At 36.7% G+C, this 12,195-nt stretch overlaps 1 protein-coding gene across 4 annotated transcripts in view; it reads left to right on the top strand.

Annotated features, from left to right (window-relative positions):
• LOC127857867 (uncharacterized) overlaps nt 1–8,197 on the top strand; it is a 31,815-nt gene extending 23,618 nt beyond the window's left edge. For all 4 annotated transcript variants that reach the window (XM_052394568.1, XM_052394571.1, XM_052394572.1 and 1 more), the window contains 2 exons: nt 4,843–5,711; nt 6,570–8,197. In XM_052394568.1, coding sequence (XP_052250528.1) covers nt 4,846–5,711; nt 6,570–6,972 — 1,269 coding nt within the window. In that variant the 5' untranslated portion in view covers nt 4,843–4,845 and the 3' untranslated portion in view covers nt 6,973–8,197. The remainder of the gene's footprint in view (nt 1–4,842; nt 5,712–6,569) is intronic.
• Nucleotides 8,198–12,195: the final 3,998 nt, after the last annotated feature.

Raw genomic sequence — 12,195 nt, 5'->3', positions numbered from 1 at the left:
TAGTTAACCAATAAATGCGGTAACTTCGGGGAAGTCGGTACCTGCGCGAGCGTCTGATATTGGTAGCCTTATTAATTTAAAAAAATCGTATTCCATTTTGTACAACGCTAATTTTATATCAGACATGTCCAAACTTACTGTGTTGTTTTTGCGCTTTAAATTATAGTGATTAGTAAATGTCCCATAAGCAATGTTTAATATGATTAATATCACTTTTATACGCAATAACATGTGGGATTGAGGTACCCACCCGGCGTCAGAAATGCGTAAAACTTCACCGAATTCCCAGTTATAAAGCGCTATTTCGTGTCAAATACACGGGTAGGGGGGAATGTTTCGGTAATAATTTTGTTAATAACACGGGTAAATACCGGTGAAATGTTAATTTGTTGCAAATACCACCATTACACGTAATAACGGCCATTAACGGGTTCGATTTCGGTAAGCGCGCAAGTGTTTGAGAGCGTGTTTAATGTTCCGATTTACCCGTTATAAATAGCTGATGTTCTCTTTAATCGTATATTTTTTGCATTTGCAGAATAACTAAATGGCATCAACCCCTTTACAAGTGTAATATGGTGTTAAACAAGTTCATACAATCATCCGGAATATCGCGTAAATCTATATGCAGTCTATAGGCAAAGAAGCCATTTTGGTGTTAGCTTGTCTAGGTTTTCTTCCCGCTGAGCCACGTGATTAAGTGGGCGGAGCGATCACTGATAAGGCGTCATGTCAATTATTTGATATTCGAATAAGTTCTTTCCGAATTTTAGATCGTGCATTACACGTTTAATAATGAAAGTTAATGCATTATGACTCGAATATGTAAAAAGACAAAGGTAACAAGAACAAATCAGTTTCAAACTACATGTATAATGCGACATAAGATCAATCAAATGCGACTTGACAATATGTAATAATTATGGAATTCACATAAGGCAAAATTTACTAGGGCACGAAACGTGAGAGATTCTCGACATCGAATTACTCAGGTTAATATACTTTTTTACTCCAAACTTTGATATAAACATTATTTTAACTGATCCTGTTAGGCAAAAGGTACTTTACAAAATATGAAAAGTTCACCAAAATCAGATCTCCGAAAAAAGTAAAGGTTTTAAAGATGGCCGCAAAGATGGTCGCCAAAACCTATTAATGATAATAACATAGCTCTAGTGTAAGTTTATTATGTTACACAGGAATCCAACATGGCCTCCAAATTGGCCATCGACACAAACCGAATGACCGAAATTGTGGGGGTCGTTCTTCTCCTCAGTACAGACTTCTTGTGTATTGTTATGAATATCACAGTGTTCAGTTTGACAAGGGCAGCAAACAGTATTGCAGTGGAATCTGTACCTTCTGCAGCTGCATTGAGAGGATTCACTCCCTACAGAACAGTTACAATTGATGATTTTTAATACTTTTTCAGGTGAAGCATCATTCCTTTGGGCCACGATTGGAATTAATTGGCATTTGACCTGTTACCATGTCTTTTCAGTCGGGTTCATATTATTTGCAATCCCCGCCCATACTATGCTTTGATACGAATCGGCTATCGAATACTGTTGCAAGTGATGCTGAGGGAAGTTGCTCTGGAGTTTCGACAGTAGCCACCGTCTTTGTGAAAATTGTATGGCGCATATTATCTTGTGACTTGTTTGGAAAGAAAAATGAACGAGCTAATGACCTCATGATAGGAGGAGGTTTAATTAATTTCCGAAAGACTAATGTTTTCGATGTCGAAAATTGTATATGTTAAATCACAGTCTGAGTAAGCTTCATAAAAGAGAAACTTATTGCACACGTCGACCACTAAAAGTTATTTCAAAGGGGTAATGTTATACACTTTGTGTTCCTTTGACTGTTTGTTTAAAAAGCCGAAGTGGATGGTTTTAGAGTCCCTTTAGGAGTATTGCAGGGGCAAGATGACAAAATCTGTATCCTCGCCCACCATCTTTGTGGTACTATGACGGGATCGATCCACTATTACTGTCAAACGTTTAATGTCTGCAACCGCTTGTGACCCGGCGACATTACATCCCCTTTTTTCAGAGCCTTTTTTATCAAAGGAAATCATGCCTGCCTTCTGTTTGTCACGAGACAAAGTTTTTTTTTTGAATGATAATGCTGTTTCTTGCGTGAAACTTACAATATGCTTCACGATTTTTCTTACACTCTGGTGTTTACTGCCTTTGATAGAAGGACCGTCTGCGTAGTCGTTGAACTGAATTGTCACTTGTTTGTAATGCCTCAAAGTTAAATGTTTATAAGACCCGGCAATTGCGATACATCAGTCGCTCTTTTTCCATGGTGAACGATCAAGCAAACAGCCTGCAGCATGATCTCTCATAGCCTTAATGATCTTAGTCTTGTATGATTTATAAAGCATGGTATTGGCTTCAAAGAGGACTGGTGGATTTGGGTTCATACGACATTCATGGAAAAGATCTCCAGACACTGATACAGACAGGAAACGATTGAACTGAAATGCACTATCAGTAGCATGATCGGAAGCAATCATCACAGCGGAGCTATTTCGAAGAAATTTGGCTTTGTCTTTTCTCTTGCATTTATAAGTAACGTCTAACTTTACTATGATATATCTTATGTTCTCGTTTACAGCCGCCTCAAATGCATGAACATTCACATATGGCCCAGCCACTTTCCCATTGACAATATTTATCTGAGTAGGATCAGCTGTGAAGGGTGAGAAGGTTATGATCTGTATCCTCATTTTCTCGAGATCAGAAGTATGCGCGCTTCAGTTGACACATGGTGTTGTGAACCTGTAGTGTAGGTCAGGTATTTGAAATCCTGCAACGCACTGTTGCAATCGGATGTAACTGCTGCAGACCCAATCCATGTTTGCTCAATGGCAAGTTTTCTGCTTAACCCAGTCAAGCACTGATAGCTCCTAAGAACAACGTGAACACCATCAACGAACTTTCTTTAAACGTCTGGGTGATTCCTCTTGATTGCTAATTTGCTACAGGTAGCAGCAAAAACAGGTCGCATGTAATTTGATGGCCCATCAAAGAGCCAAAAATGGTGAACAATTGGACAAATGCATCAGCCAACACCAGTTACGATCCGCATCGATCAACATCCATACCATGCTTACCATGAGCTGATAATTGACAACCTTCCGAAGCGTATTTGTTGGATAATAATTTGGACTGGAGGTCTTGGGGAGTTAATGCTTCTTCTTCTATAACCGTCTTGAATGTTATCAAAATATTAAAAGAACACCCAATGGGGCAACAGTTAAAAAAGAGCATTGTTTATTTCAATTGCATCTGCATTAAAATTTAATTATATCTGTTAGCGGATTGAACCAAATATATATTTACAACAATAACAAAGCAAATTGTAGTTTACCTCCACTTAATTTGATATCCCTGTGTAATACGTGTTTTTGTAATTGTGTATGCTATTTTCATATAACTTTTCACAAGGTTTTTGATCAGGTAAAGGCTACTTTTCGAACATGACACGAAGGCTTAGATACACATGGAGCAATTTAGTTAAAATCTTACAATGTTTGAACAATATGTGCTTTTTGGAAAAGTAATTGTGCACCATCCAGGCATTTGTTTTAGATTACTACCGGTAACTAAAAATGCTTTCTCAATGGTACATTGAGTCTTGATAGCCGACAACCTCTGTTTTAGATCTAGACCCATGTTAAGTCACATTACAATGAAACGTTTGTCGCATAGGTTTGCGATGTTGAATAACATTTGTACTTACCTTACAATGGCTCTCTCGCATGTTTAATGATCTTAATGTTTTTCATGTATTCTAAACAATGGCGATGCACGTAACAATCATCACGTTTGAGTCAATAGTTGCGGTCGTTCTCGTTGTGTTTTTTTTGGCATTCAGACGCCATTCTTGATTTATGTGTTGCGTAATAAACTAACATTTTTTTAATTATCGTAATGTTTTTTATTCATTATAAATGCATTTATTATCGTAATGTTATCTTTGCCCCCCTCTCTCCCCAATCAAAAAGCACTTAAAAACATCTGAGATAAACAAGTTTCCAGAAGTCCGATCTTGATTAACTTTTGATATGTTATATAGTACCTTGTTCCATACCAGTATCAGTTTAAGTACCCTTTTTGAGCAATGTGCAAATGTCATGAAATTTCAAACGTTAACTATCAGACACAGAGAGTGGCCCCAACGATGCAAAGTTGCGAGATAACCATGCAACACGCGGTTGCGATAATGGATTGATAGATCAATTGTATATTTTAGACATAAATATTTTGCACTTTGTGTATCAGTCAGAGGTGTGGGAAAACTTTTGAGCACCAGTATGTTTTGACGATGTTATGCTGAAAGATTATATGGTGGTCCTCTACCAAATGTTTTCAAATCATGCCCGTGGGTACTACATTTGCACCGCCTTAGTGATAGCTTGCTATCTTAATATGAATATAGTAAACAATTGGAAAATCTCCTCTGATACTGCATGACCCAAAGGTTTGGTGTTTAGAATGTTTCATCGCAGGCTGATTCTCTACAAAATTTAATGAAATCATTCCGCTTAGAAAAAATACCTTTGCCTTTGGGTCTCTTGTGTAATGGTATCCCTTCCAAGTTTATTAATGGTTATTGTCAGGTGAAAAACACTACCACGAGTCTAAAACGAGTTGCTTGTTGGTAATAGAATGGTAGTTGTTGCACTTTAAATAAAAAATTATTCTTTGATTCAAAATGTGGTGCCCGTGTCAATAAAGTTCTGTTCAAAGTATTTTGCAACGAAACGTCGGTAGACTTTTGCATTAATCATGTGTTTTCTCTAATATTATGAATCTAACACTTTTTCAGAGTATGACGGATATTCTAGACGAATTAAACAACGAACGCGCTTCGGAACGATGTCACTTAATCTTTGCCTTGCATCTAGACAAGTTGCCGTCAACGGAAGAACGTAGACAACTTCAAAACGATCTGGATAAACGCTTGAAATGGCATCCAATAAGATGGGATCAGTCATTGTCAGTGGTGTTCGGAAAAGACAACACAGTACTTCCAATAGCCGTTTCAGATTATTTTGAGAAACTATTGCTTGAAGTGTTTTCAGATATAGTCGGCTGCCTGAAATTGTTCATACCAGATTCAACATGGGGCAAAACGACTACACATTTTGATTTGGCGAAATACGTATGTACATACAGAACACGTAAATCAATCGCGACTTATATAAGGTCCATGGAGATGACGACTTCGTCTTTAACCATCCCTCCAGAGACAATTCAACGCGACAGTTTGTTGAGTCTGGCAAGGCTGATAAAATGCCTAGTTCTTTTTCCGTGTTATGAGCATCTCTCTATACCGTCAGACGTTTTACAGGAAATTATTGTCGGGGCTCAATTCGAAGACGAATTCATACAACGAATAACACCTGCAACTAAACATACACTTTTAAACATTAACACAAATAAGCAAGAAGTGACTAAATTGAAATTCATTTACGATGATCGAAATCAATATTCCGACTTAGTGAAATCAATAATTCAAGACGTATGGCCTCTCATTCAAAAGCTGGAAAACGAATATTCCAAAAGATCAACAATTTGCAAGCAGATGTTGTTTGAGGTTGCACATTACCTTGAGCAAGGTGCTTCTGAAAAGAAGACTGAAAAGCAATTGGAGGCTCCAGCGGTACCTTCACATCTACGAGAGGAAATTTTACGGTACGCTTATATATTACCGGCCAAATTTATCTTCTTTATATTATTTTAAAGCTTCTACTTCGCAGATGCAGTGGAAATTTAAATCAGCCACGAACAACTTTTTGCCCTCTCAGTTATACTATACCTAATTATTGCAGTTAATAAGCAAGCATACAAACATAATAATAATAATAATACAAGTATAATTATTATATGATGATTCATATTGCTTGTAAAACGTAGGGATTTTAATAATGTGTTTTGCTTTTGTTTTTAATTCGTTTATTTAGTGTTTTTTGTATAACTTATATATACTAGTACTTGTGTTGATATCACCGTGGGAAATTAAAAAAGGATATATTTCCCACAAAAAAATGAAAACGAGCATTTTGTATCTCGTAAAATCTATGTTACCAGACCACATCTAGCGTTGAAATTTTGGATTTTGCTACAAGGGACACCGATTTTTATTGGGTTAACTTTGTGTAAAGAAATATTTTACGAAATATTCGTTGATTTTGTGTTTAAAGTTTATTAATAAATATACATGAATATTAACCTACGCGTGTATGCTACTGCAGTACATTGTTTTGATTAATTACGTGGCTGAAATAGTACTGGTTTATAAATAGTGGTGTCATTTTTGGCATTTCGTGTATGAAACCAACAGTTTTTTTGTTTATCTCATGTACGCAGCAATATGAAATGCAATAATTAATTAAATTATGTTATTAAAGACGTCGATATTCGATGATCGCCTAATACATCTTACCGACAGCCACGGCAGGTGAGGAGACTTGGGTATATTTCAAATGGCATTCAATGTTTCTGTTGTGTGTGTCATTTTTTGTCTCTGTCACGCTTTCTCTTTTATTTCAGTGTAAAGGGCGTCTATTGTATTGGAACAGTCTACAACGAGTTCACTGTGTTTTTACACCAAGAAGCCGATAAGGAGCTCGAGAATCGTGTTCGTAGCGAAATAGATTCAATAATAAAAATGCATAAAATGCATTTCGAGTATTTGATTGAGAAGATAATAAAAACACCCATCGCACTCGCAAATCGATATGCGACGCAAATTGAAAACGGAAACGTCATACGTTCGCCAGGGTCCGCAACTGAGTTTCGATATGGTACACTCGGGTCGTTTGTTAAGGGTTCGGATGACAAAATGTACGCGATAACCTGCGCTCATGTTGTAAGTCATCCAGACAATGACTTAGATGTTTTCATTACAGAAAGAGAAAGAGCTGATGACTTCAGATTGTTTGCAAACAGTTAACCACATTTAACAGTATGTTTGACTGAAACGTCATATAGCCTCATTGACGTTGCAGCATTGACATTAAAACCCGACATTGAACAACAGTGCGAAACACAATTGATAGATGAGAACGGAATAATTAGACCATGGCATATTTGGAACGAAAATGATTCGAACGAAAGCGATAACAGCATTTTATACAACATTGTGTACAAATATGGCGGATTCTCAAATCTGACTCATGGAATAATTGTATCGGCGGACATTGAGATACCACAACCTGCCCTGCTTGCTGCTGCGGTCCAACTACAAGCCCCTAACGGCTACCAGATTATGATAGGTGAATTGCCAGGGTCAGATGGTAATATCGGACAGTTTGCACGACCGGGTGATAGCGGTTCAATTGTTTGCAAAACGCGTTTAGTTGCTAATGCGCGATTGTTGAACAATGACAATGAAGCACGCATAACAGCTATATCAATGATACAGGGTGGTGACTCGGAAATTGAAGGACAAGTGTCGAACCAAACATTTTCATTTAGATTAAAGCCTGGATTGCAGTTGTTGACGGATAAGTCTGGTGTGCAATTTGGGCCAACATCTTAATTGTACTGTCAAATCATATACCAAAATGCCTACATGCATTGTAAGCTTGTGGTTATGTCTGATGTCACTTATTTGTAGGAAATGCGTATCATTTCTTTTATGACAATTAGTAAGATAATTTGTATTAAATTGAAATTAAAAACTTTGAAGAAAATAACTTATTTGTACATTATGTTAACGCTATATATGAGTATTGATTTGTTATCATATAAGTTTGTTTTAGATAATTAGGAATTGTACGTTTGTTTTATTATCACACAACATAAAAAAGATTTATACAGAACCATCAGTTGTAAATGTATTCACTATTTCTGGAGGTGTGAAAATCGATTTCATGCACAGATATACAACGTTGCTGATAAAAAACAACTCGAATAGCTGACTTGCATGCCCGGTTGGCCGATACGGTTTGTATATGTTATACACATGAATGTTGTAACAATTCATGATACTTAAAATACTAAATCACTTATATCGTTTCGTATGTATTTTAATTATTGTACATTCGTAATTTTTATAACGTGCTTTTCTTAAATTGAGCATTATTTAAATAACAGCATTATCTTTGTTCACTTAACATGTATATGTTTCGACAAATTGTATGTTGACATTCAAAATTATTAAACTTTTTGACCAAGATGTTTTATTGTTATAAAAATCTTTTCGAAATGTACAATTGGTCGTTTTCGTGGCTGAATCTTTGCTCATAATCATTTAAAGTTTTGTCCTATTGCCCACGGGACTTCTTGCAATGATCTCGCAACAGATGCATATCAGATACATTTTTCAAAATCCATTCAGATTATTTATGCATATGTAAAATAATAAAAAATCTTACTTACATATGTTTTCGATTTACGTGCTGAGACAAATGTAAAGGTTGCCTTGATGTTCTTTTCTTAAGTAAATACAAACAGCTGCGTTAACTTTAAATGTTTCACTTTTCATATACATTGTATATGAAAAATTATTTTACGTCTTGCTCTCTATTTACCTACAGTATTTACAATCATATTCTTTGACTGTATAATGTTCTTGCAATTTGCTATATTGTTGAACAGATAATCCTTAAAGACTTTTCATGAAACTGTAAGATTGAAAACATAAAAGGTTTACTGTTGATCCTAATTTGGCGGTAGCCACTCTATAATTATGACACTCTGCGTGAAGAACAATTTGTTGGTTGAACAAGGAACATTGGTATAAATTATTCAAAGTATGCTGTAATATTACCCTTTATTCTAACCGTTAGTTCAGGAACACGGACCCTCATTACCGGTTAAACTTTAATATGCTTGATGTTAATGTTTGAATGTATGAAACTTGATTTGTGAATTGCAATGATTGTTTTATATGCGTATTATATTTTCTTATTACATTCATTATACTATGCACTTATCCACGTATGCTGTTTTGCCGGCCTGGGAAAGGTAATATTGACCAAGATTGCAGTTTAATTATATACCATGTATAATCAAATAATAGCAGTGATTTTATTTTAAGTCATAGTCGATTTGCTTTTTATTGCCATCTAGTAATTTACTTTTATTTCAACCTATTCAAACATAAGGAGATCATTCTAACAAATAAATCAATTATATATCACAGACGGTTTTTTAATTAAATTTAGCTAAGTACAAAATTCTTAATTGAACCTTATGTAAATGACATCATATGTATTTATTTACGTCTGTTACCATCATAATATGTTAAAACTATCGCAAGGAAAAGACCCCCGATAATGTTGTAGGTCTAACCTTTTTAGCTCACCTGAGCACAACGTGCTCATGGTGAGCTTTTATGATCGCCTTTTGTCCGTTGTCCGTCGTCCGTCAAGCGACGTCAACATTTGCCTTGATCACTCTCTAGAGGCCACATTTATTGTCCAATCTTCATGAAATTTTGTCAGAAGATTGGTTTTAATGATATCTTGGATGAGTTCGAAAATAGTGACGTTTGCTTGAAAAACTTGGCTGCCAAGGGGCGGGGCATTTTTCCTCATATGACTATATATGGCTATAGCAAAATCTTGAAAACACTCTAGAGGCCACATTTATGGTTCCTTCTTCATAAAACGTGGTCAGAAGATTCATCCCAATAATATCTTGGACGAGTTCGAAAATGATGTCGGTTTGTTGAAAAACATGGCCGCCAGGGAGCGGGGCATTTTTGCTTATATGGCTATAGTAAAACCTTGTTAACACTCTAAGAGGCCACATTTATTTTCCGATCTTCATGAAACTTGCTCAGAAGATTTGTCCCACTGATATCTTGGATGAGTTCAGAAATTGTAACCTTTGCTTGAAAAACATGGCTGCCAAGGGGCGGGGAATTTTTTCCTTATATGGCTATATATGACTATAGTAAAATCTTGTTAACACTCTAGAGGCAACATTTATTGTCCAATCTTCATGAAACTTGGTCAGAAGATTTATCCCATTAATATCTTGGACGAGTTCGAAAATGATGCCGATTGGTTGAAAAACATGGCCGCCAGGGGGCGGGGCATTTTTCCTTATATGGCTATAGTAAAACCTTGTTAACTCTCTACAGGCCACATTTATTGTCCAATCTTGATGAAATTTGGTCAGAAGATTTGTCTTAATGATATCCTGGACGAGTTCGAAAATGGTTACGTTTGCTTGAAAAACATGGCCGCCAAGGGGCGGGGCATTTTTTCTTATATGGCTATATAAGGCTATAGTAAAATCTTGTTAACATTCTAGAGGACACATTTATAGTCCGATCTTCATGAAGCTCGGTAAGAAGATTCATCCCAATAATATCTTGGAAGAGTTAAAAAATGATGCCGGTTGGTTGAAAAACATGGCCACCACGGGATCGGGGCTATTTTCCTTAAATGGCTTTAGTAAAACCTTGTTAACACTCTGAGGTCACATTTATTTTCCGATCATCATGAAACTTGGTCAGAAGATTTGTCCCAATGATATCTTGGATGAGTTCGAAAATGGTTTTGGTTGCTTTAAAAACATGGCCACCAGGGGTGGGGCATTTTTCTTTATATGGCTACATATGGCTATAGAAAAACCTTGTTAACACTCTAGAGGCCACATTTATTGTCCAATCTTCATGAAATTTGGTCTGAAGATTGGTCTCAATGATATCTTGGATGAGTTTGAAAATAATTATGTTTGATTGAAAAAAATGGCTTCCAAGGGGCGGGGCATTTTTCCTTATATGGCTATAGTAAAATCTACGTTTTTTTCTTTTGTTAAGCAAAATAAAAAATGGACTAAAAAGTAATAACAGCCGTACAACGATTACTTGCAAGTTGAAATAAACTAGTAATAACATTTCCATTTATGGTAGATCATTTTTATTTAATAGTGTTTTTCCCAGACTCTTACTGCGTGGCGCTGCGCCACGCCGCCGTTTTTATGCGCCACTTTGCCATTTTTCAAAGGCAAAGGCCGCCATGCGCCCTTATTGATAACATCTTAATTGCCTCTTGACCAATTTCTAGGCCGAATAGTATCAGAGTATGGCCCCAAGGCAGAGATGCGCGCGGTTGTGAACTAGTCATGCGTGAATAACTCCGTGTTAATATCAGTCGATTATTTCAGTGGCATTGTCAGATCGATTTCAAACTTGCGCCGCAACGGTCCAAGTCTAGCATTAACAAGGCGAACACAAGAACGCTTCCTGGAGCAGGCATCGGCAGTGACCATGACTTAGTGCTCACCACCATCAAGCTGAAGTTAAAGAGCAAGCGCATCACAAAGAACCCTCGTATTAGAATTGACTTGCAGAAATTGAAAGATCAAGTGATAGCAGATGTAGTTCAAGCACAGATAGGTGGCAAGTTTGCAGCCCGGAACACATTAGACAATGACATCGACAACATTAGCAATAATATCAAGGATGTCATCGGCTAAAGAAGTGCTTGGGAATGTGAGAGAGAAAAGGAAGAACAAGCCATGGATGACGACCGAAATCATGGACATTTGTGACAAAAGAAGAGAGCTTAGGCATGAAAAGTACACCATCCTGGACTCTAGGGCAAATTACCAGAAAGCGAACGGGGATGTAAGGAAATAAATGAAAGAGGGCAATGAGGAATGGATTGGGGAGCAATGTATCATCATCGACTAAGTGATGACCACAGGCAGCAGTAATAAGGCCTACACACCCTCAAGACCCTCACAAAGACCAGTCAGCCCATGGCCAGTATTATATCAGACGCGGAAGAGAATTGTGGGTGCCACAGTCCTAAACAGATGGGGTGAATACTGCAGTGACCTCTACAACTATCCGCTCTATCCGGACTCCAGTCTCCTTCAGAACGATCCAAGACCAGAAGCAGACTACGAAAGTCTGCCTATACTTAAGGTAGTACAACTGTAATGGGCAATATGCCAAATCCCATTAAAAGTATTATTTTCATAAACTTCATACCATATGTGGTCTTATTACACATTTTTTTAGGGCGGCTTTCCATGCCAAAAAAATTTTGTGATTTTTTTCTGTATGATGACCCATAATTTGAATTTTCTTCTAATTTAAATTACCCCTGGGGATAAATAAATCCAATAAACTCATATTTTTTAGCATTGTTTGTTAACAATGTTTGTATATATAATACAGGATATGATTTTAGATGATAAAATAATATAA

The sequence above is a fragment of the Dreissena polymorpha genome, chromosome 14, assembly GCF_020536995.1.
Source record: "Dreissena polymorpha isolate Duluth1 chromosome 14, UMN_Dpol_1.0, whole genome shotgun sequence".
NCBI classification, from domain to species: Eukaryota; Metazoa; Mollusca; class Bivalvia; order Myida; family Dreissenidae; genus Dreissena; species Dreissena polymorpha.
This window is presented reverse-complemented; position numbering and strand designations above follow the sequence as displayed.